Source organism: Thunnus maccoyii, chromosome 15, assembly GCF_910596095.1.
Source record: "Thunnus maccoyii chromosome 15, fThuMac1.1, whole genome shotgun sequence".
Classification (NCBI taxonomy): Eukaryota; Metazoa; Chordata; class Actinopteri; order Scombriformes; family Scombridae; genus Thunnus; species Thunnus maccoyii.
In genome coordinates, this window is record NC_056547.1 from 26,840,142 (window position 1) to 26,864,895 (window position 24,754).

The 24,754-nt window shown below is 40.3% G+C and overlaps 1 protein-coding gene across 2 annotated transcripts in view; it reads right to left on the minus strand.

Moving 5' to 3' along the window:
- Window positions 1-2,460: 2,460 nt before the first annotated feature.
- The window catches only part of ptprua (protein tyrosine phosphatase receptor type Ua), a 207,359-nt gene continuing 185,065 nt past the window's right edge, over window positions 2,461-24,754 (minus strand). For both annotated transcript variants that reach the window (XM_042435160.1, XM_042435161.1), the window contains 8 exons: window positions 24,506-24,660; window positions 22,072-22,207; window positions 19,522-19,671; window positions 14,872-15,186; window positions 12,268-12,393; window positions 6,398-6,555; window positions 5,503-5,638; window positions 2,461-3,517 (listed from right to left, as the gene is read on the minus strand). In XM_042435160.1, coding sequence (XP_042291094.1) covers window positions 3,455-3,517; window positions 5,503-5,638; window positions 6,398-6,555; window positions 12,268-12,393; window positions 14,872-15,186; window positions 19,522-19,671; window positions 22,072-22,207; window positions 24,506-24,660 — 1,239 coding nt within the window. In that variant the 3' untranslated portion in view covers window positions 2,461-3,454. The remainder of the gene's footprint in view (window positions 3,518-5,502; window positions 5,639-6,397; window positions 6,556-12,267; window positions 12,394-14,871; window positions 15,187-19,521; window positions 19,672-22,071; window positions 22,208-24,505; window positions 24,661-24,754) is intronic.

The following is a 24,754-nucleotide window of genomic DNA, read 5'->3' on the forward strand; positions in this document are numbered from 1 at the left end:
TGTCACACAGAGAGGTGGAAGATGGAGATGCAGGCCCTGTGAACTGCAAGCCACTGGGATAAAACAGGGTCATTATTGACTCGCCTCTGGCCATCGTCTCGCATCTTCCCTCCCACCTCGATAGATTATGCCGTGGGTGGAAGAACAGTTTCATCCGTTTTTTTTTGTTGCCCCACGTTTTCAGCACTGCCACAGGCTACCCCGACTGATGTGCTACTTTCTTACCGAATGACATTTGCCATTAACTGTTGCCTTCATGGACGTTCTGTCGTCCCAGCCTGACATAACCAATGATGATTGCCATACTGAATGAGACATATTCTTAAAAAACACCAGCTTTTATCATCAGCAGCACTCCCATCTTCAAATAGGTTTTGCAGACCATGTGCGACATTATTCGATTTGACCGTGTAAAGAGAAGAGAAGCTTCCGGTCCACATGCCCGCTAAGAGAAATCTAATTTAATGCAATGTAAAGTCGTGTCAGAGATAAGATGAATCCACACAGAGATAAAGTGAGCTCAAATTGAATCTGCCATCAGTCTGGAGAGACACACAGATACATCTCTATTCAGTGGCGGGGCTGCGGTCCACCTCCCAGGGTGAATTTATGTCAGTATGAAGGAGATTTTAATTGATTCATGTGGCTACACGCTGCACGGCTGGAGCCCGGTGAGAAAAAGATGCATTTTTGTATTTGTGTTTGCACGGCTTTTCTTCTGTAGACGCCAAGGTGCCAGGGCCAGCTCCCATATGCTGGTGCATCCCATCAGCCCATTTGGCCCTGACACTCTGAACGCTACAAACAAGCTACTGATTGATTACACAAGTTAAAAAGCTGTGGACTTACACAACAGGGACAAGGAAAAACTAGTCCTGCAGCGCCTGCCGGACTCGACAGGCAGCTAAAGACAAACTGTAACCCACCGCCAGGAGATCTGTTGTGGAAAACAGCCCAGCATTGTTTATCGCTGGCTTGTCTGTTCAAACAGCTCAGTGTGTCTCCTCTTTTATGTGGCTATTAATAACTTATGAGTGAGAATTTGAACAATCAAAAGGCATGCTTGAGTCTGTTGTGATTGCTCTCTTAGTAGGAGGGTGTGACAATGAAAAATGAAACAAAAGAGCAAATAATAAACTATTCATGTAGCGCGAGCAGTGACTGCAGGTAGACTGCTGCTGAAACACTGCCATCTCTTTTCAGATTACTAAGCTTTATTACCACTTTTATACAGTAATTAGATAATGCCTCTTCTGAATATAATTTTCCTGCATGTGTGTGCGTGTGCAGAAAATGTCCTGTGATTAATGAAATCATCAAGATAAGCGTCCCCTGATACCCAGAAGCCCTCTTCCTCTTTTTCATAGCATGCAGTCATCTAGAAAGTCTCAGCTCCAGCGCTTGAATGCAGCCTTTCAGCGCGAAACAATGGCTCCAACAGTAATTACAGCCGCTGAGACAATGAGACTCACACTCTAAAGCATTCAGATCAGCCTCAAAAGAAAAAGGCGGCAGCGGCAGAGGCAAATCTGAAGACCTGTGTATTCTTTCCAACAACATACGACGAAAAAAACCCCCCCCCACATTTCTAGGTTTGCGTAATCTGACATAAACAGACGCTTTGAGGAGAGCGTCATACCTCGTCCTTTTGTGCGCTGCACACAATAGCAGTTGTGTTCCTCATCCAACACGCATTATGCGGCTTTTCATCATCTTTTAAATGCAGTAAAGGGAGATCTATTGCCTTGGTGATACAAAGCGAGGGTGTAATTGAACTCGGGAGACACTGACAGCCATACAATACAGCCTAGCATGACCTTTGACCTTTATCTCTGTGTTCCGACTATTTCTGGAGTTCATTTGTCCCGCTGTCTCCGCACTCTGCTCGTTCTGCATACGTTAGAAATCATCTCAGTGTCCTGTCTCTCATTTAAAAAGCACATATGCATGCAGCGGAGGCGGTACAGTATATTGATAAGAAACAGAGGGCACAGGAGGGTCAAACACAGAAGCACCGGAGCTTATCAGCCACTCATAAAGCACAGTAACTAGATGTGACATCGCTTGTAGAGCGCCACATGCAGATTAAGTGTGTCGGGCCCTCGATCAATGGATCATCAAGACTCTCCAATTAAAGAGGTGGCTGAATACTAGAGGCTCTGTTTGGTGGTAATGATAAAAAAGTCCATTAAAGTTGCTAATTAAATGATAAGCGTAAATTAAAACACAGGTCAAGAGAATGAACTGCGGAATTTTTAAGCAGCAATATCTAGTGGTTGCAAGTGGCAGGGGCAGTGGTGGTGAGTGTGGGGAGGAGGGGCATCAACAACTCTTTCATCACAAACTCATAAGTGCTTAAAAATACCTTTGCAGAGTGCAGCATGGGTCACAGATCCAGCTGGAACTCTGCAAGGTTTAAAAAAAAAAAAACCCTCCAAATCACATGGTTGTTAAGCAACGACATATTTTATTTCTTTTTCATTTTTATACACTATTTAGAAAATAAAACACATTGAATAAATACAAATTTAGAAAGCAACAGATTTTTCGGCGAGGCGATCGCCGTATTCTCACAGCAACACGTGATTATTCTTACGGAGCTCTCTGGGACTAGCGGGGGGATTCACATCGCAGAATCCACCCTGAAGCAGACTTGGGCCACACACTGCAATGAAACACTTAAGACTGGGCATGCAGATGCTGAAGTGGTCCCCATTTACAGCACAGAGAGAATGGATTGGCACATTGATATGACGTTGAGAACATCTAGAAACACCCGGGGGAGGGAAGGAAAACAAAAAAACAAAAAAACACCTATATACACGAAGAATAAATAAAGAGAAATTAGGTCCAAGACAACTCTACTGTACAGATATGTCCATCGGATGTGACCAACGTCTTTCCTTTGTAAACTTCACCCTCAGTTATCCTTCAATCGTCAGTCTCACCCACATTAAAGTTCAAATATAGTACAGTACGACATGGGATGTTCACCAACAGCAGATTGCACCATTTACAGTGTTACAAACAAACACAAAATATCACCCAGTGGATGGCATCAACTGTAGTTCCCTTTCGGTGTTTGTTCTTAATAAGGCAGGATACAGCGGAGCTCTTTGAATCCCGTCATCGAGGTGTGCAACAGGTAGTCCGGCTGACTTGACAGTGGTCGTATAAAATGAACTCCATTCCTGTCAGTGTCCTCTGGTTTGGCAGATGTAAAGTGGCACAGTAGAGGTTGGATAAGAGCGCCGAGGAAAAGCAAAAAGGGTGTCAGTAGTATGTTACATGTTGTCCAGTGAACTTTCTCAATCGGTCTTTATGGCAGACAACGTTTCATCCAGGCATGGCAAGAAGACAACCAGAGCTGTATACATGGACTAAAGGAGCAGGGAGCAGAGATCCAGGATCCAGACCTTCTCCTCGAGGAGGAACAAGAGGTGAGGAATAGGTGCTATCTGACTTCCAAGCAGTCCAGGTACTCCTGGGCCAGGTCATAGCAGAACCGGTACTGCTCCTAGGCACAGAACACAGGTTTAGATTTCAATTTTCCATAACGAGTAAATAATTTGCATTAATACATTTGTAATGTTCAACTCATTCCAGATGTTATGTAGTCATCAAATGTTGCAATTAGTTCTAACTCTCGCCAAGAGTTTGATGACAGGATTGATACCACTCTCATATCTGTATGCTAAATGAGAAGCTGGAGCCAGCTGCTGGTTAGCTTAGCTTAGCACAGAGACTGGAAACAAAGGTAAACACCTAGCCTAGCTCTGTCTAAAGATAATAAGATCACAGATTAACATGTCTTGTTTGTTTAACCTGTACAAAAACTGAAGTGTAAAACTGTCATGCTGTGGTTTTAAGAGTTCTAGTTGCTCTTCTTCCTCTATGGTTTTTGGCAGTTTTGATGCTACTGGGCATACTGCTGCCCTCCCCACAGTTTATATTCTTGGATCGTACAGGAACTGAGTAATCGTGATCTGTTGGCAGTTCTCATTTTGGCCAAAACAAGACTTCAAAAGAAAAACAGAATACCCCTAGATCTGACAATATTTTATTAAAAAAGTATCCTGATTACATGGCAGGAAGTTACTGCACCTGGCTAAGAAATAATCCAGTTTATAACCCCTCGTAAAACCTCTTCCCAGTTTTTATGCTAAGCTAAACTGACTGTCCTCTGATTGTGGCTTCATAGAAACAGACAGATATGAGAGTGATATTGATCTTTTCATCTAACTCAACAGAGCGAGCAAGTGTGTCCCACAGGAGCCAATGGGCTCTGGTGTAAGAGCAACAGACAAGGTAGGGAAGTCAGACAGTAGTGAGAGAAAATATTGTTGATTTTTCATGGGATTTGTTGACTATAACAAAAAACATTGAATACCTTGAATTACCTCACTGAGTATCATCATGTTTAGTGATATTAATTAAAAGTTCTTAAAAGATATATTTTGGTGTGAGCAAAGAATTATTCCCCCAGTGCTTTAACTTTTTAATTCCGTACAACACACAAAGCACACAGGTAATTATGTAAACTCAGCTGCTAGTGTAGCAGCTGCTTGTCCACACACGCATTGTTAAAAAGCAAGCATATCACAACCTTTAGTAATTGCCTACATTTCCCAGCCTGCCTTGCAACAACCAAGACAAGAAAGGGGCACGAACTCTACTTATGCTACACACACACACACACACACACACACACACACACACACAGACACACACACACACACACACACAAAAAGAAAACAACAGAGACAAAAAAACGCTTGAATGTGATGACTCATCTGCTGTCTGTTTATGCCTGTGATCTCCTAACTCAAAAGCCATCACACCCTATAGCTGCATTGCATCCTGGTCTATTAAAGCTACTGTGGGAGGAGAGATCGGTAACTCCGTCTCCTCTACAATGCATCTCTCCCTGTATGATTGCTGAATCTCTGTGTAGAATAATGTCTTGAGAGAGAAGCCCCGGCTCTTTGATTCTAAGGGCCTGACACCGAAAGCTGAGGTCTACTGTTGAGGTTTTACATCATTAATACATTTTCTGCTTTCTAAGTATATTTCACATAATGTAATGTTGCCCAAGTCTGGCCTGTTAAGTGAAGAAATGCAGCCAGGAAGGAAAGGTACATCACCAGTAGACTGTATGTTTTAAAATGGTGTTCTGACTGGATTTTAACTTCATGCAAAGTTCACTAAGCTCTGATTGGTTGATTGTTTCTGCACCCAGGTAGAACAGCCATCACTGGGCACAATCAGAGTTATTTGAATTGAAAACCACAGAGATAGAGATACAGGTGATGACTCGGAAATCTAATACGAGGCAATCTCTGACTGATCTCAATTATCATCTCGTCTCTCTGTCTTTATAAAGTATGTAAACCCTTGAGATAAGCACAACTTGTTTCCCTACTTCCCTGACATTCACTTTCTTCAGCATAGTACGATATAATATGTTGCAGTGAAGAGAGATAAAGACCCCTGCTTGCTTACCATTGTCTCCACCATGTTTGGCTTAGAGTTGCGCAGCGTTTTGGCAGCGAAGAACACGTCCACCATGCTGTGGTGGCGAATCATTTCCAGGATCATGGTGCAGGCACAGAAAGTACCGCTTCGACCACCGCCGTTCCTGCTCCACAAAGAACGAACAAAGACACACACACACACACACATGACACAAACAGACAGAATAGACGCATAAAGACATGAGTGACCTAATAAAGATGTGGTACAGCAGCTCAGACAGCCTCTCGCAGGGGGAGCTACAGAGTGAAATGTCACAGTTTGACTGAGCACAGATCAAGCATGCTGTCAGAAAAAGGCCAACTGGCAGACTTTCAAGATGAATATCTGAGTAAAGTTCTCATTAAAATACAGGAGCGGGGACTTAATCAGATATGAGATGTCTAACACACTGCCTGACCTCCAGAGATCAAAAGACCCTGACATGGAGACAAGGGACAAATCAAATGGAAGACAAGCATCTCTATTCCAGCAGCTAATGTAAAAACACAAACACTTAATGCTTGACTATTCCTCTAGAACCCAGAGTTTATTAAATTTAATAAGTGAAAACCATTAGAACTTGACCATGGCAAGTTTTAGATAAAATGTAGCGAGGTCAATATTATGAATGCGGTCCGGCATTGAGTTTGAAAACAGTCTACTTAAATAAAGTTCAGCCTTCAGTGGAGAGTCTCAAAAGCTTTTCTATTCTGTCAAGACTTGAATTCATGAGGAGATGTTGAATTCAGAATATGACTGAATGTCACATTAAAAAACTCACATTAACAGATAACTGTAGTTTAAGTTTTAAAAGGTTGATATCAGCACTGCCCATCAAAAAAATACATATATATACTGTGCAGGTGTATGTAAGTGGACTCACAGGCAGTGCACGACGGTGCGTCCCTCTCCACACTCCATCTGCCAGTTGTGAACCTGAGCCAAAAGGCTGAGGAAGGCTTTCTTGGAGTCGGGCACGTCGCGGTACGGGGACCAGCGCAGGAACTGGAAGTGCCGCACCACGAGCTGACCTTCCTGTAGCTATGGAGAGTGAGAGTAAACAAAGAGAGAGGAAAAGTTGAGAAGCGTTTTTTTCCCCCACCAATATAACCCATCATATCTGCATTAAACCCCATCTGCATATGCTCCGTTTGTCACAAACTCATTCAAACATCTATCTGCTTGTCAGCCAGAGGGGTTTCTGTCAACACTTCAAACCTGCTCACATTCAACTGTGGAGTTTCTGTTCTTAACGTCTAATGGGCTGTTAAAGTTGTAGTGTGTAGCAGTGAACCCCAACTTACCACATTAAAATGAGATATTATAAATGAATGTGAGACCACCTTGCCATTAAAGCTAGTAGGTTCAAAACTGCTTTTTTACCGAGCAGCAACGACCACATCTGAGTAGCCAATGCAGAGATGCCTCTTGCAGCAAGAAAATCCCTAACATGTTTTTTCTACATAACGTTAGCATCTTGTAGTCAGAATCTTGGTCATTTTGCTTCATTCCTCTTCTTCATGTCATTCTTTTTATGTGTTCACTCTCAGTTTTTGGGCAGAACAAACTGTAAACACAACATTGACCATATTATCACCTTATAAAGTGTTAAGGCTAACATGTTAGCAAACAGTTACCTATTAACACATCCAGCAAACACAGAGCAACATTACTCATTCATTTAGAGTCGTGTTACTGGTCACCTGATGACTTTAAGCCCAATATTCACTCTCCTATCAGCTGTTTTTGTCTCCACCAGTTCCTATAGGAATATCTGTCTCTTTAGCTGCTAAATGCTTCACTATGTTCACCAACTACTAGCTAACTTTGCTCTGTAGAGTTGAAGGGAACCACAGAGTTGGGTGATAATTCTTGGCAGATTTGTCACTATGGTCAACACCTTTCACATCACACATAGTCATTTGATCCATTGTTAATATAAAAACATCAATAAGACCAGCTTTAAAGATGCTAAATATATTTTTCAGTGTGTTTTCTGTATTTCCATGTGTCTCAGTCTATTAATCAGCTGTGGTGGTTGCTGCATAATTGTCCCACCTTAGCACTGGCTAGGCTTTCTTCTCTTGGTCTAAAATGAAATTTTTTCTCTAAAATACCAGCGAGCGGTTATCCCAAATCCTTGTGCTTCCACATTTCCAACAAAACTATCGATAATGTCAGAGAACTCACACACCTGTTTCTCTACAGTGTGTTTTTCTACAGTTTGGGGATTGGAAAGGAGTTTGTTCTCCCAGCACATGCAGAACTAAGGGTTTCTGAGTTTACTTATTCACAACTTCCAAGAAGGCAGAAGACAGTCAGGGGATACTGGATGGATTGTGGAAAATGGCACCTTAAATGTACACTGTGGAATTCCTTTATTTATGAACAGTTCTGTTTACACTCAGTGTTTCTTGCCAAATCTAATGTATGTATCCTTTAGAGCTGAAACAATTAGCTGGTTAATCGATAAGTCGATCCACAGAAAATTAATGTGTAAAGTATCGTTTTGGTAATCTTTCAAGAAAAAATGCCAAACATTCTTTGTTTTCAGGTCTGTTTTTGATGCTTTTCTTTGTCAAATCTGACAGTAAATTTAATATTTTTGGATTTTGGACTGTTGTTGGACAAAACAAGCAATCTGAAAAAGTCATGATGGGCTGTGAGAAATGATATTGAGCCTTTTTCACTATTTTCTGACATTTTACAATCAAGAAAACAGTCTGCAGATAAATGAGATGAGAATAATCGATGGTTGCAACCCTAGTATCCTTCAGGCATAATAAATATGTTGAATGCATTTCCTTCCTCATAAAACGTTTGAAAAGCAAATGTGTTGAAACTTGCATTGTTTACATCCAGTCACATCATCACAGAGAGTTGTCTTCTTTCCTGCCTTAGCTGCCGCATTTTGTGTCATGCTGTGATCAGTGAAATAACGGGAACGAGCAGGAATGTGTGCTGTGTCACATGTATCGTGTGTACAGTTCATGTATGTCCTTGTGTGTTTGCACATTTGTAAAAACATTGCTCCATAGTGCTACTAATGGTCAAAAACTCCACAGGATACCTTAAAGGGGACCTATTAAGCTCATTTCCAGCTCTATATTTTTATTCTGGGATTCTACTATAATAGGTTTGCATGATTCACAGGTCAAAAAACTCCTTATTTATCTTATACTGGCCCTTATCTCCCTTCTCTTTAAGGCCCTCCTCCCCATGAGCCCACTCTGTTCTGATTGGCCGGCTTTCTGGAAGTCTGCCGAGAGCCAGCCGTATAAGAACAGTGTTAAGTTGCTGATGAAAACCCATGGGAGACTTTTATTATGAAGAATTTCCAGGAAATTAAATGTGTTCTCAGCAGAGCTTCATTAGCGGCGCTACTCTTCCAATAAAACCAGTCGACTGAACAAGATTTAGAGATATTTGGAGCTCTTTGTTCAGTGGATTAGTTAGAAATAATGCAGGGAGGAACAGTACAAGCAGAAACAGCCACATTGATGATGATGTTTGATGAAGAGCTGCAGACGACCACATCTCCAACAGGTAAACTACTTATTTTATTTTGCCCTGCTGCGTAATGAAAAAACATTCACAGCGTGCCAGCTCGACTCTATTCATGGCTTGGCACGACTACCCCCAAACAATGGAAAAATGCCATGATGTTAGCAGAGTGGAGCAGTGAACTCCAGCACTAACAATGATAGCAGTTGACCAACACACACTGCAGCACTTGTGGGTGTGCTGGAGCAGATGATCATATAAAGAAATCCATCACAACTTGACGTCAGCTTGTTGTAAAAGTAGCAAAAAACATTGGAAACCTAGTATTCAGAGCAGTCTGGAGCATGAGCTTTTTGCTCTCAGGGATTACTTTTACATACCTTTACCTCATTATTTCAAACTTTGGCCATGTTTAATATAAATATCCGACATTGTAACATTATATATATGAGAGAAAATAAAGAAAAGCATAATAGGTCCCCTTTAAATTTACAATATCAACAATTGACAATACCACTGGTGTGAAGTAGAGACTATCAATTGTTTCAACAGTGCCATCACTTGTCACACTAGTTATGTCTACCAGTAGTTATCACACTTTATTTGACAGTGATGTGTTGCTAGGCTAAAATGCTACTTGGAGCTGTATCTACTGGACAGTGGAGTACCTTCTTGGGTAAGAGGCTATCGGTGTCCTGCTTCGTGATATCTGTCTCCTCGAGATCCTGCAGAGAGGCCATGTGGAAATAGTTTCTGACATTGATGTCAAGATATCTGAGGGGCTGGGCAGGAGCGGAGGGGTTATGAGGACACTGACAGAGGAGGGTTAGGCCAGTGTGGGAGGGAGGTGAGGGGGTGGCAAGAGCTTGGAGGGTTTGTCAACTAAAGGGGGCTTCACGACAAGGACACATCTGCTCATCTAGCTACCGGACGCGTCTACGGGAGACTGCTGAGGACCTACTGAGGCGACTGAGGTCAGAAGACAGGAGCTGGAAGTGTTGCGACAGTGTAGATTGAGGGCTGGAGCTACGCTAAATTACTCAGACTTGGATTTATACACAGACACACAACCCACAAACACATTCTGTAACATAAAACTGAAATATGCATATGGTCAAAATGAAAGAAAAAGTTTGCAAGAGAAGTTCTGCTTGTTTCAGGATCACATAATTGTTCAGATGGGACCACCTCTGCTTATTAAAAAGGTCTTGAGACTATATATGACTAATAACATTTTCATGCTGTTGCTTTGTTAAAAGCAGGACTATTATGCTGCAAATCTCTCTCACTGCTGGGAACAACAAATACCAGCTGGGACCTAGGTCACCACTCAGAATCATTATATAAGTATTGGGCTTCATTAACCCTCTTAAAAATAAATGAATTGATTCAGTGCCAGGAAATGCCTCCCTCAGCAATACAGAGCTGGAACAGTCTTTCCTGAAGCAGGACTTGAGTGTTTTTGCTGATATTTAATCTGATATTAAAACAAAAACATGTCATTTGATGAGTAAATTAAACATTTAGACAGCGGTTTTGCCATGAACTCTCAAAGTGACACATCAAGGCGACTAAGCGACTCAGATTTTACACTTAGATGTTAATGTTTGTTTCTTTACTAGGAAGAAAGCAAAATGATCGCAGTTATGTCTTTTCATTAAAATTAAAGTCAAAAAAGATAGCTAAGAAATCTTGACATACTGTGCATTTTTTAACACGTACTGCTGTCATCAAGAGCCTTGTTGAGTTCAGTCAAGGTAAGACACTCCTAATGTATTTTACTGTTAAACTGTAGTGTTATAGATATCTACTAGTGAGGTATGGTGGACAAAATGACAGGAACACTTGTAAAATCTAATGCAATGCTACAAAGACAGTGACTTGGTATTTAAACAGAACTACCATTCCATTATCAGGGTTGCCAACTCTCACCTTTTTGGTGCGAGACACCAGCTTCACTTACGTCACATGCTCACACGCTGTCCAAACAAATGTCACCCCAATATAAGAGCTAGAAAGCCAAAATGTCTGAATGTCTAGCTTGTTAAAAAAAGTCTCCATCAATATTCATCCATAAACATTACAGAGAGAGGATATCGACTGGCAGCTCTGTCAATTACATTTCTGTCCCCGCGCAGGTGGGATGTAACCTTCCTGGCTCTAAAAATGTGGGAATGACTCAGTTTCTTGTTGACAGCGACGGGCTGCTAGAATTTTGAGCAGAAGACAAACAGATTGACAAAAATAAATGGTAAAACCTTATATAGGGTCTGGTTGGTGCGGTTGGAGTCACTAAACTGTGGGTTCATAAAAAAATTGCTACTATGTCACAAAAAATTAATACATTTTCTAAAAAAAAACCCACACACACATTAATCTTCAGGGAAAAAAACAGCATAGATGGTATTTTTCACTTAGATTTAATTGGTGAGACCGTTGATTGGACCCTGACAAGCCACTTAATTGATCATGAAATGAGATGTGTCTCTCATTAAAATCTCACTCCAGCTATTAATGAGCAACGTTTGCAGCCCTGCCACTCTATTATTCTTGTTAGCCATTTTCTGTAAGGTTGAGGAAGATCTTTTTTTTCTTTTTGAGGACTGGGTCACTTGTATCTGGCTGCTGGCTATGACATTTTTATTTGACATTTAGCTTGCAAGGAACAGCAGTCGATATTGAGAGTAAAGCCACTCCATAAGTACGGCTTGGTAAATTAAAGAGAGCCAAAGTGACTCCAGAACTTCTTAGTTCTGTTCAAGAAGTAAGAACCTCGTTCAAAATCAAATTTGAGTATATTTTTTGAAAGATAACTCAATATTTTACTAATCAATGGTTAAAATGAACACCATTTCCCATATGGCAAAGGCCGTCATGAGATGAACATCACCAGCTTGCCGGCGCCATGAGAACAGACTTGTCCATTTTTCTTATCCCAGCCATGGTTATAGGGTTCAAACTGTTAGCAGTTGAATTAATCTGAGGATAGTAAACCATTAGTTTTCAGAAAGACCAGTGAAAAGCTCATGAAGCTTTACAAAACTCATGTTTATCACATAGTTTGGATTGCAGTAGATTTCACAGGTTTACCTATGATTGTGTCCACACCTCATATCTAAATTTGTTGAGGATTGAAGATTCTTTGCATGAATTCTGACACTATTCTTCAGAAATTTAAATAAACTAATCATCTTCATAAATAGGCACCATGGCACACCACTTTTTTATCTTTTTGTTGGTTCCACCTACCCGGGTGATGTTCTGGACCCGGAAGAGGCGGATGATAACGTCATCGTCGGCTGTTCTGGACAGAAGCTCCACCGTCATTGGTCCAAACTGCTGCAGACCCGGTTCAGGCCAATACTGCAGACAAGGCTGAGGTGAGGGGAGGAGAGAGAAGAGGAGGGGAGGGGAGGGGAGGGGAGGACAGTAGAGGAGAGGAGAGGAGAGGACAGGAGGAGAGAGGAGAGTAACAGGTCATTAGCCAACACTTGCTTGAGGCAGGACAAATCATTATGTCAGCAGCCAGCGATGGTGAAGCCCAGTAACAAGACACCTGAGTATTGACAGCAGAGACAATTAGCCTAAATGACAATGATTATCTACAAATAGCAACCGTAAATTAAATGAGCAAAAAACACAACCCACTCGTCGCCGGGAACAATCCCTCACATAAGCCGCGGTCACCTAGCTTGAATTATTCATGAGTCTAAATCATTACCATTAGCACATTATAAATTAATGGAGTAGGAGACCTTGGCTGTGCCTGGGAGAGATAAACAGGAAGTTAGCTGAGAGGCTGACGTGCGCAAAGCCAAGGTCTCCCATCACCGCTGCTTCAAAACGTGTCCCCCCCCTGGCCGATAGGAGGGGGAAAAAAAAAAAAAACACAAGGGAGCGGTGTTGACACGCTGACGTGTGCTGATGTGACTTTGGGGTTGAGGGGACCCCTGGAGTAGGAAGTGATAATGGCATTTCACAATGACAGAAGGGTATTAACAGGTGACATTGGGCAGAAGGGGAGATAAATATTTTATACATCCAGACAGGAGACAGGCAGCCCCAACTCAGGCAGGCAAACTGAGTGTGTGTGTGTGTGTGTTTTTTGGGGGGGGGTGGGGGTGGTGGGGGTGAACTGTTAATCCACTGGCAGCTAAGAGACAAGGAAGAAGAGGAAGAAGTGAGAAAAGAGTGACAGAGGAAGAAGGACAGGTTGCAGCTGACAGGCATGGTGGAAATGTTGAGCAGGAATCCGACATGACATGGTGACAGAGCGGCGATAGGGAGACGGAAGAACAAACCCACGCATGAGCAAACATGAGGGGGGGGGCGGGGGGCGGCGATAAGAATGTGTTAATACCGTGACGGCCTGTGCAAATTAAATCGACGGCTTGAATGCAGGATTGAAGCTTTGTGGCAGAACACCAGGCAGACATGTGATGACCCAAGTCTTCTCTAAAGAAAGGAGGAGGGGGTTGACATGTTGTCACTAGTACTGTCTACATGTTACATCATTACGAATGGAAATATGAAAAATCATCTTAAGCGATTCTGAATGATGCAACAGTGAACATCAGCTGATATTTCCCACTTTTTATAAGCAGTTTGATGTGTTACTGTGGTTATAAACTAGTGCTTAAGCAAGCTGTTGATTAATTGATGCTAATGCTATAAAAGGAAAGCAACTACACAGCCAAACAAACAGTGTGCAGAGAGGATTCACTGCATTGATTTGTTTTAAAAAGAAAACTAAGGAACTCAGGATCAATGATGAATGCGTGCTACCAGCTTACATGCATGTATCTTTCTCTGTCAATCCCTTGCATGTGTGTCATGTGAAATTATAATCCATGTAAGAGAGGTGGACTCTAGAACTACTACATAGAGCCAATTACAGAATACAAACATGCTGATTGGCTATTGCTGAGAAATTTAGTCCATGAATAGCATCAATGCGGTTTGATGTAATGAAATTCTTTATCTTAATTGGTTAATCAAAAAATAATCAACAGAATAATCAGCAATGAGAGAGCTCCTCGTCTTTGAGAAGACCTGAACTTACAGGACAGCATTTTGATTTGTCAGTGAGCAGGAATTGCTTTTTGCAGTAAGGTCTGCTGGCTAAGTAGACAGGACCTGTGAGGGAGGTTGGCAGCTTTTTGGTTTACATTGCTTTTTTGTTTCTGTACCTTTGCTCTGGCGTTCAGCTTACTGCTTGATTTACAGTGTTTGGAAGTGGAAGGAAATTGGCCCTGACACTCTGCACCCCTAACATCTTCTTTAGGTAACAAACACTGTACATTTCTCAAAGGAAAAGCTGCTCCAGTGGCAGAAATCACCTCAGCGGTCGACTTCAACCTGAGTAACCTGAACCAAAAACTAATCACAGATCACATACAATCACAGAAAATCTCTAAAAAGTCTAAATTGCCAATGATATGTATAGATATTTTAAATAAAATTATAATCAAATACATGATTTCTCCCCGTTTAAGTTGTTGAAAACAAAGTACAGAAAGATAACATTGGCAAATTGACACTTGAGAATTTTAGGTGCTAAAAAATAGAAAGAAACCCTGTTTATATTATACTGTGGTAATATCTGTATTGGAGTGTATGTGAATGCCCTGCGTGGCACTAATCAAAATCCTGCTGTGATGCAGATGCTGTCACACGGAGGGTTTTAATGTTTCCCACGGCTAAATTACAAATGACAAGCTGAGAAGTTAGAAGTTGGAGCTTAACCTAATGAGATTAATAATAAAATTACTTCTACTTCTAAGATATGTGTAGACAATTTAATCTCCCGCTGCTTTATTAGCCCTCTCTCTCTCTCTCTCTCTCTCCTCTTACCCAGGCAGAGTTGGACTGGTTGAGCTGGTTGAGCATCACCACCGAGGTGCATCCGTAGTCGTACACCAGCCTCCAGAAGTCGGTGGTGGTGCCGGGCAGCGGGTGCGGTGTCACCACGAAGGCGGCGGGCCGGAGGAAACTGTCGGCGAGCGCTGCGTTGATGTAGTTGCTGCTCTCTCCCTCGGTGGTGACCAGGAAGGCCAGGGAGCGGTCCGGCGGCAGGACGTCCATGCTACGGTTCTTCTCGCGGTTCCTGGGCATCAGAGATATGCTGCACTCCTCCACATCCAGGTGAGGCGTCACCGAGTTCAGAGTCTGATGGAAGAGGAGGAGGAGGAGGAGGAGGAGGAGGGAGGGAAGCGAGTGTGCAGAGGAGATAATTAGAGAGGTTGGCATGTGTGTGCAAATGTGTTCACACTTTAGATGCAGAGATAAAATGAAAGACTGAGAATAATGATTGTGATAAGAGGAGACAGACGCAGCGGAACAGAAATTGGATCAAAGATAGATGGACAGAAGCAATGAAAATATTCTCTACTCAAACAGCCTGTCATACATGACAAGCACAACTATCTCCAATCATCTCCAGGAAACTTAAAAACACATTAATTATCAGTCAAAACCCCCACAAGGCTTAATGGATTTAAAAAAAAACACATTTAGCTCAGTCTCATACATAATGAATAATAATAATAAGTTTATTTATATAGCACCTTTCAAGAGCAAACGTCACAGAGTGCTACAATAAAGCAAACGTCTAAACAAATGGATTTTGAGCTGCTTTTTAAAAACGTCCACAGATCTTCAATCTAATGGGAGACAGCTCCAAAGTTTAGGAACCCTGATCTGAAGACCTGAGATTCCTACTGGTATTATATGGATATTATATTATAATAAGCATATTAAGAAGCGATGGAAATTGAAGTGAACTGATTATCTAACTCTCTTCATATTGTGAACGACTCCCCATCTGGTTTTGACAAGATGAATAGAACATTCCAGCCCATAACTGGAATATTGTGTCTGGAATATTTTGCAATTATGAGCGGCCCGTCTTATTGGACGACTCATATGAGCAGCACTGAAGGAAGGTAATTGTGCTGCGTGTAGAGGAGAGAATTTCTTATTATTCTGGCCAAAGGTCACTAATCAATAACAGCATTATAACTGGCATTAACTGGACAAGGTAATAGCATTTATTAAAAGACAAATACGTGACCTTAGTTGCAATCTAACTTTTCTGCTTAAGCAAGTGCTTTTAATGATTAATATATACTGATTAGAAAAGCAGTTTCACTCTCATGCTAACTAGCGTTCGTTTCAAATGACTAGAGAACTTTTCTCATCAAAGACCTACAGCGTAAGACACAGTGTGTTTAGAGGGGCAAATGTGACAGTTCTCATGAAGAGGATACACACTGAATCATAGCTGTGTCAGAGCAATCTGTGTGCAGCAGTAAAAGAGACATTTATTTAAATCAAGTCAAGTAGTGTCAAGGCTTGTGCAGAATAAAATTATAGAACTTGAGTGCAGTCTTGGATATTATTTTTTTGTCTGACTTTGGAGAGTCCAACCCAGTGATTTTCAAGATTTACACCCTAATAAAAGCTGGATCGAGTGTAATTGTAAAGTGTGCGGTGCTAAAGCTGAATTCTGTACGTTTTTTTTCTCTTTAAATGTAATGTCATTGGCATAGTGGGGTGTTGCTAGATGTTTAAACTGGCACATTAAGTGCGATTGGATTTGCTTTCTCTGCACTGCTATGCTGGGAAGCGGTTCTCTATCTGACAACGTTAATAAAGTCAGCTCTAACCAGAGCTGTCCACTGTACAGTAGGTGATACCTCTGCCACTTTCTGTGGTTTGAAGCATCGAAATAAATGATCAAAATGTGAGTGCGGTTTTTTTTTTGTTTTTGCAATTGCAGCAATCGTGCAATTGCTGATTAAAATAAATGACAAGCTTCAGCACAATCTTTTTCACTGGACATCATATAGATGATGAAGAAGCATTTATTTTATGCATGAAAGAAGCCACACAAGACACACAGATAACACAAAATCACACAAAAATAAGGTGAATATTGGTTCTGACTAGGAATGAAGGTTTTCTTGTGATTTTAAAATTCTTACTTCATGGCAATTATCACATTTTCTTGCATTAAATGTAATTTGAAGATGAAATGGCCTTGAAAATGGCCTTGGAATGGCCTTTCTCTATGAGTATGATATTTTATTTAATTGTGGCTATTTCACGATCAATTATTTTTCACTTTTTCAGTACTTTGAAGTTGGCAGGATTATTTGGCCACTCTCAATGAAAGCTGATCAAACCACAACCACACAGTCCTGATGAAGTGGATGAGAGTTTTCCAGTGTTAAACTCTTACTAATACCTTAAGATCTTTAACTTTGATTATTGCTTATCTATGCACAATATTTAAGATGACAAAGAAATATTTAAAGTCCCCTTCCACTCAAAAATATGTTTTTCTTCTTGTTCCTACAGTTGGATGTTTGAGATTCATTGTACAGAATGATGTATGAGCAGAGTTTGACACTAGAAGACTGTTTTCACATTCATCTGCTGAAAGAGGAAAGTTTCTCTGTGCTCATTGAAAATCAGATTTTAAGGGGCGGGCCTACGAGCATGATTTGTGACATCACAACTAGTTTGGAAACCGATCCTGTTCCAATATTCAACTTAGACAAGACAATGTGGAAACTTGAAGCCTCCAGTGCACAAAATGGACTTTACAGTGAAGTAGGAGACATCTTTGTGTCCAGCAGTTTAACCTCTAAAATGAAAAATATCTGCATATATATATATATATATATGTATGGATTCTGGAATTTTTAATGAGGGAGTAAATGCCATTTTAAGGATTTTAACAAGATAATTGAACTTTGCTTAGCCTTTGCTTAGTGGAAACAACATTGGAATAAAATGGATTCAAACAAGACGCAGCTTCGTTTGAACATGTAATATACAAACTAATACAATCTGCAGCTTGCTGTTTACATAAATTAGGCTTATCTTGTAATAAACTCATTAGCCATGTGTGCTTGTAAATATTGTGTTTGGATAATGCTGGTGCTCGTCAGCTCGGGCAGCTGGGCCTGACTCAATACCAAATAATCATACGTGAGTGTGTCAAATCAAGTGAAATCAATTTTATTCCGTTTTATTCCAACATTTCCATGAGCAAGCACTGTGTTTGGTATCAAAGTTGGCAGGGACACAAGAGTGGGTTGAAATGTGATAAGAAGGCGGGTTATTCAGAGGTAAAATTTGCTTGCTATAAATTGCCATCAATGAAAAGCGATACTGTATAATGTACAAAAATATACAAACAAAAGCCTTACTTTCTTCCTTCTAACTGTAAAATACAAAAATACAGATCACTATATATGGAGGCTAAAAATGGTGCTACTTAGGATGAGTTACCCTTCCCCTGACATGAACTTGGCACTGACAGCACAGAGGAGCTGGTAATGAAGTGAGACAATGCAAATTAATACATACTTGGCCCAAAAAACTACAAAACAAACATTACCATAATATGGCCACTTGTATCATTATAGATACACTGTGTAAGCTAATACATGAGTAAGTCCTTCCCTTACCACAAAAAAAATGTGTTAAATCATGTCAGTAGATTACAGCCAACAACAGTGGCCAGTACAATGATAACTACCATACTGGCCCTAATAGAAGACCATATTTAATTCTGGAAATTACATATGGAAAAGTGTGGGTCATCTTATATTCGAGTATGTGTTCACGACATCAGATATTCTTTTTGAATAGAGAGAGTTCCAGTGTAACACCACAGAGAGTGTTGCATCATGGATTGTTTTTAGCCTTATTGTTGCTGGCTAGTGAGTGTCTTTAGGTCCATTTATAGTCAGTCAGAGTCAGTCAGCACTGAAAGCCATTTGTTTACCCTGCAGGAGTTTCTGAACATAACATGTGTAACATGTTTTCTGCCATGGAGGAAATAATTCCTGACGAGTGAAAATGAGTCCAGAGTTTCTCCTGACATCTTCCAAGGGCTTGAGAGGAGAGTGTGTGAATATGTATTATTCCATGTTTACAAGAAAGCCTTCAAGGATGAAGCCTTCTCCTTGTATTAATAGTATCTTAGGGAAATGTTCCCAACCAGAGGAGAGTGAGAGTGCGATGTATCTTCAAAAAGGCTTTTTCCAAAAACAGGTGTAAAGGAGGGGCTCGTCTTAAAATCAGGGTCATCTTGTATTCAGGCCAATATAAACAAAATTATACTAGTACCTAATTACTTACTCTTGATCCATAATTTTGTCTCCTGTTGGTTAAATTGGTGAGCAATATGTAGCTACATAGAATAAAAATTGAGCCTTATGATTATGAGTGTAGTGTTCCTGAATGTTGATTTGTATTAGCTATCCATATCAACTCTTATCACCAACATCTGTACCACAAGTGCAGTTGTAGATGTTCTGCCATGTTTGTTGCAGTTCACCAGCATCGTTTCAGATACCTCTCACTGCTGTAGAGGGCAACAACATATGGAATCTTATGGATATCAGCTTTCAGATGGGTGTTATGGTTTGAGGAGTGAATGTGGTCAATGACAGATCAAACTTATAACAGAGGGTGTAAGTGTGTTACCTGAAACTCCTCTCTGAGCTGTGAGGTGTTGCTCTGAGAGTCTACCTTCAGCATCTCCTTATAGGTGAGAGCAAACTCATTAACAGGGATGGCAGTCTCTCCGCACAGACAAGCCTCCAGGATGGCATCATGGATGAACACATACTGCTCCTAGGAGACACACAGCGAGGGGAACGTCCACAAATTTACAAAGTAACACAAAACCCTCACTGCACTTATGAGCCTCCTAACTGTTAATTGCCCACTTGTGAAGAACAATAGTGAATTTAATTACTGCTGTTGAATGTTGACTAATAGTCATAACTGTCTAACATTCTTCATATTGCCATGCTCACTCTGAGGCATTGTTTCCAAGAATTAAATTGCCTATAAAAAAAAGTACAGAAAACACACATCAGAGAAGCCAAACACTGCCCACACACAATATTCAAATAACATCATGAGCTGTGCAATTAACTAGGAAACTAGGAAATTTGTTTTGACATCCAACCAAGATCAAAGAGGCGAAGATACATTCGAAATTACAGGCATAAAACTGTCTCTCTTCCAACTTATTTATCATTTTAAATGTGTTCTGTAATTGCAGATATGTGCATTCAACTGGTAGACGAGCTCTAGCTGAAAGGTGAAAAGGTGAAATAAAAAAGGGAGATAAACACCATTGTTTTGCTGTTTACTGTACCGTCTCTTTCTGACGTGTTAAGAAGAGAGCTTTTACGAAAATATTGTCAATAGTTTTATTTGCTCTAGTAATTAATGTCTTTCTATGGTTTGTTTGTTAGAATACTGCGAGTTCACACTTGCCTGTCTAAGTACACTTTAAATAGAAAAAACCTGCAATTGTGTGTTTATTTACATAATCAAAACAAGTATCTTTGTGTATTTAGAGATCTATGCCTTTAATGAGTGTTAGTGTGAAAGTATTGTCTATGCTAATATGATTTATTCTTTGTAGGTGAATGTTTCAACATGATTATTATTTTTAAATCAGTGTAGAGTGACGATTATGCTGAATGGCCTTTAAACCGAAAGTTCATTTTTACCCTTAAGGATTTCGCAAGTTTTGCTTTCTGTGCAGAGTTCTAGAGAACCATTATTAGTGCTGGAGAATAACAAACTCACACCGTACTTTCAATATTTCCATGCTAGTGTGCTAGTATAGTGATGCTAGTTCATACATTTATTCCACTACATTTCAGAGGGGACTAGTGTATACATTTTACTCCTCTACATTCATATGAAAGCTATACTTAATATTTTTCAGTTTCATGCTTTACACACAAAATATAATAACCATCCTAGATTAGGTGTTTTGTAATTAAACTGCACAAAAACAGTTAAATTAGCTACACCTGGACCAGCTACAACATCAAATAATAACATAAATAATCCAGTAATAAAATGTAAAACACCCTGAGAACCTTCACTTTTCATACTTAAAGCTGCACTAATCAGTTTTCATTATATCAACAAATAACAAATAACTATATAACATTAATGGTGTTGTTCGCAACCCACTAAGAATTATAATCAAACTTTGCAGCTCCATGATGCTTTTAGCCTCTTTTAATGCATTGCTATAGTTTTCTGGACTGTTCTCATCAGCACACAGCAGGCGGCTGTTTTCAGCAAAAATAGCTCTGACAAACCCACTGTACACTACCTGCTATTGCCTAGCTGCTAAGTCTACGGAGCTCTTTAGCCTTTTAGCTTGTTTCGGTTTTCCTGCTAACAAACTCCACTCTTAACAAGCTTATTTCTAGCCAAAGCAGGCGACTATTTTTGGCCGAAAAATCTAATAAACCTACTGTACACTACCTGCCCAACAACAGACAGCAGACAGACAAACCTATTGTCTAGCTGCTAAGTCTACGGAGCTCTTTAGCCTTTTAGCTCATTGTTTCGGTTTTCCCGCTAACAAACTCCACTCTTATCAAGCTTGTTTCTAGCCAAAGTAGGTGACTATTTTTGGCAGAAAAATCTAATAAACCTACTTTACACTACCTGCCAAACAGCACACAGACAACTAGCTGGTGGACAAAGTCGATCATCTAGCGGCTAAAAACACATAGTTATCAGAGCTAATAAGAGAGTGAATATCATACTTATATTCTTCAGGTCGGCAGAAACACAACTCAAAATGAACTATAATGTTTCTCTATGTCTCTTGGAGGTGTAGCCTAATAGGCCATCATTTGCTAACACTTTAACCATAAAAACTGTCAGACGTGCATTCACCTTTTTCCACTGCCCTGAACTTTTATTTTTAATGGAGTATTTTTACATTGTGGTATTGCTACTTTTACTTAAATAAAGGATCCGAATACTTCTTCCACCACTGCCCATAGTCATATGAGTGCAGTTTCTGGGGCTTTTCCGGCCTGAGAAGAATACAATTCCAGTGCAACATGCATGATAACAGTCAAATATAAAGGTGATGAAAAACTTGGGCTTCCAGCAGTGTCATATTGAGTGGATCAAATGTGTGAGCAATGTCAGAAACAGTGTCAGTACGGCTTATCTAACCAGCACTGCTGCCCTCCAACTCACTTCAGTCTGGATCATGTTGATGCGGCGGGAGCAGAGGGTCTTCACACAGTTGTAGATATCCACCACTCCTTCACACTCAGCCATATCCAGCATGACATCCAGCACAATGTAGCAGCCGGTCCTGCCTGCCCCCATACTGGTACAGAGGAGAGAGAAGAAGGATCGACAAGCCTGAGTACACCACTGAAATGAAAAAGTCTCAGCGGGGAGCCTTTGGTAATGATCGAGATACTCTGCCCAAAGTCAAGTATAATAAGAGGCTTTGTTCTGGAAAGAAAGAAAAGAAATCCAGTGACCATTATGTTCAAGCAGTATAAGAAGTCTAAGCTGAAGTTTGAAAGTTAAAAACCTTTTAGTCGCAGAATGCTAAGACATTTAATAACGGCCTATGCCCTTCATGTATGGGTCTAAAACACCGCTACAAAGGCATGTGTGGGTGTTTGTGAATGCCTGAGCCCTCTGCAGGTAAGGCTTAGTTAACTTAAAACCTGTCTGAGAGCCTCAATTGGGATATTTTATGCCTCTAGAACTCATCTGTCTTCATTATATATCAATTGTTATTCCATTGAAAGAGAAAAAAATTCTCTGCAGTGCATCAATGTTGTTAAACAAGTACATCATTTATGATGAAATGAAAAAAAATTGGTGCTTTATCAGAATTAGAACCCACAGTCAGATAGCTTGTGTACGCTGGTCGACTGGTTTAAAATGAAAAAATACTCAGCAAAGTACTTGTTTGACCCTACAGTATGATATTTATACTTGCTCATGAATGCTCAACTTGTAATGCTGGTATTTCTATTATTACAGTATAGGCAGCATAATATTCAATTGTTGGGTTGACTTGGTGGCACATCATGCACAAAGCAATCAGGTGAACAAAATTAAATTTAGTGGGTGACTCATGAGCTACAAGGATGTTATATCTTTGCTACAGATAGTAGGAACAACTGATTTTTTATACTTTACATTTGGATCTCATTTCACAGAATAAATGGTTCAATTAAAATGTTGCTCAACCTTCTAAAATGTGATTTGGACAAAATAAAACGTGAATTGGTGCATATTTCTATCACCTCTATGCAAATATATTCAAGAGGATATGACGAGATTACATAATTACACACATTATTACATCACTGCCACTTTATCTGAATGTCTGAATTCTGAGGGTTTATTATATAAATGACATCAGGAATCCCAGCAATGGGATGAAAATAGTAGTGTCCACATCATATACACTAATATCTCCCACAATATTTTAAATTAATAGTAGTATGACACTACACCTGTTAGTGATGACACAAAACGAGGATCATTGATAAGTGTCTGACCAGTCAATCTACTGTTCAATACAATTAAACGACTGATTGTCTGATGTATAGTTATTAAGGAATGAGTCAATGAGAGAGTGATTTTGTCTCTTTTGATCCGCTGGGATGATTCTATCACCCTATGGTGACGTAGAAATGGGTGACATGGCACAAGGACCACCTCTTGTCTTAACCAGGAACTTTATGGTAACGTACATCCCCAAACACCCTTGCTCTTTTTATTCTTTATTTTTTGGGCTTTCTGGCAGAGCGGGAGCTTGTAAGGGTGAGTAGTAGTAGTGAATGCTTTGTCTATAGTAAAAGAAGTAAAGGCAGGTACCACAGCATATAATCAAAAAATCTGTTTCCATCAGGTATTACTAGTTTCTGCTCTTTTTTCACATGACGAATATTTGATATACTTTTTTGATACGGTATACTTTGGAACTCCTCAAGGAAAGAACTTGCTTCCAATGTTCAGTGTTGTTTTTCTTTTTTAATTTCTGGCATTTCCACTTTGGGCTTTTTTAAAACTGAAAAACTGAAAATGTGTCTAAAACAAGTGGATGAAACACACCTTGTAAGCAATGGCCTCTGTAGATTTAACGCCAATGTCCAACAGTCAAACAGAAAATAAAAATCTATAACTGAAGTACAGAGGAGGACAGACTGTGTTTTTTGGTATTTTGGCCTTTTTTATTGGGTATGACATGCAACAAAGGTCCCTGACTGGAATGGAATCAGAGATGTAGCAGTTATGTGGCATGCACAGTAACCGTTCAGCTACCAGGGCGCTCCAGATTGTGTCTTTGTGATTGTGTTGCTGGATGTGTGAGAAATACAACATCCGATTAGACAGTGCAATTTTATTTTTGTTATTTGTTATTATCACTATTGTGCTTTCCACCTACACAACCACAGCACCAAGAATATGAAAGTTATTCTGGGAAATACAGAAAAAACAAACTGGAATAGAAGTAGATCAGGCAATTTAAGTGTCTTGAAATGCAACGTATAACTAGGAAATATCATATTAAAGAACAGAAGATTATCTAAGGCCGGAATTATCCAAACCCTCTGCACATCTGATGTAACTGTCTGGATGGAGAGTGTTGAGTTACCTGCAATGGACCACCACAGGTCCAGCATCAGGAGGTGTTGAGGTCTTGACCCGGCGCAGGAAAGCCAGCAGGCCGGTAGCGTGGTACGGCACACCGTGCTCAGGCCAGGAGGTGAAGTGGAACTGGCACACCTCATGTTTGGCAGGGTAACCTCTCTAGAAGAAGGCAGATTTAATGAGATGCAATCACCGTAAAAACAGAAATGTTTGTAGGAGTTCATAAATAGAAACCTATTAAGCAAACCTGAAA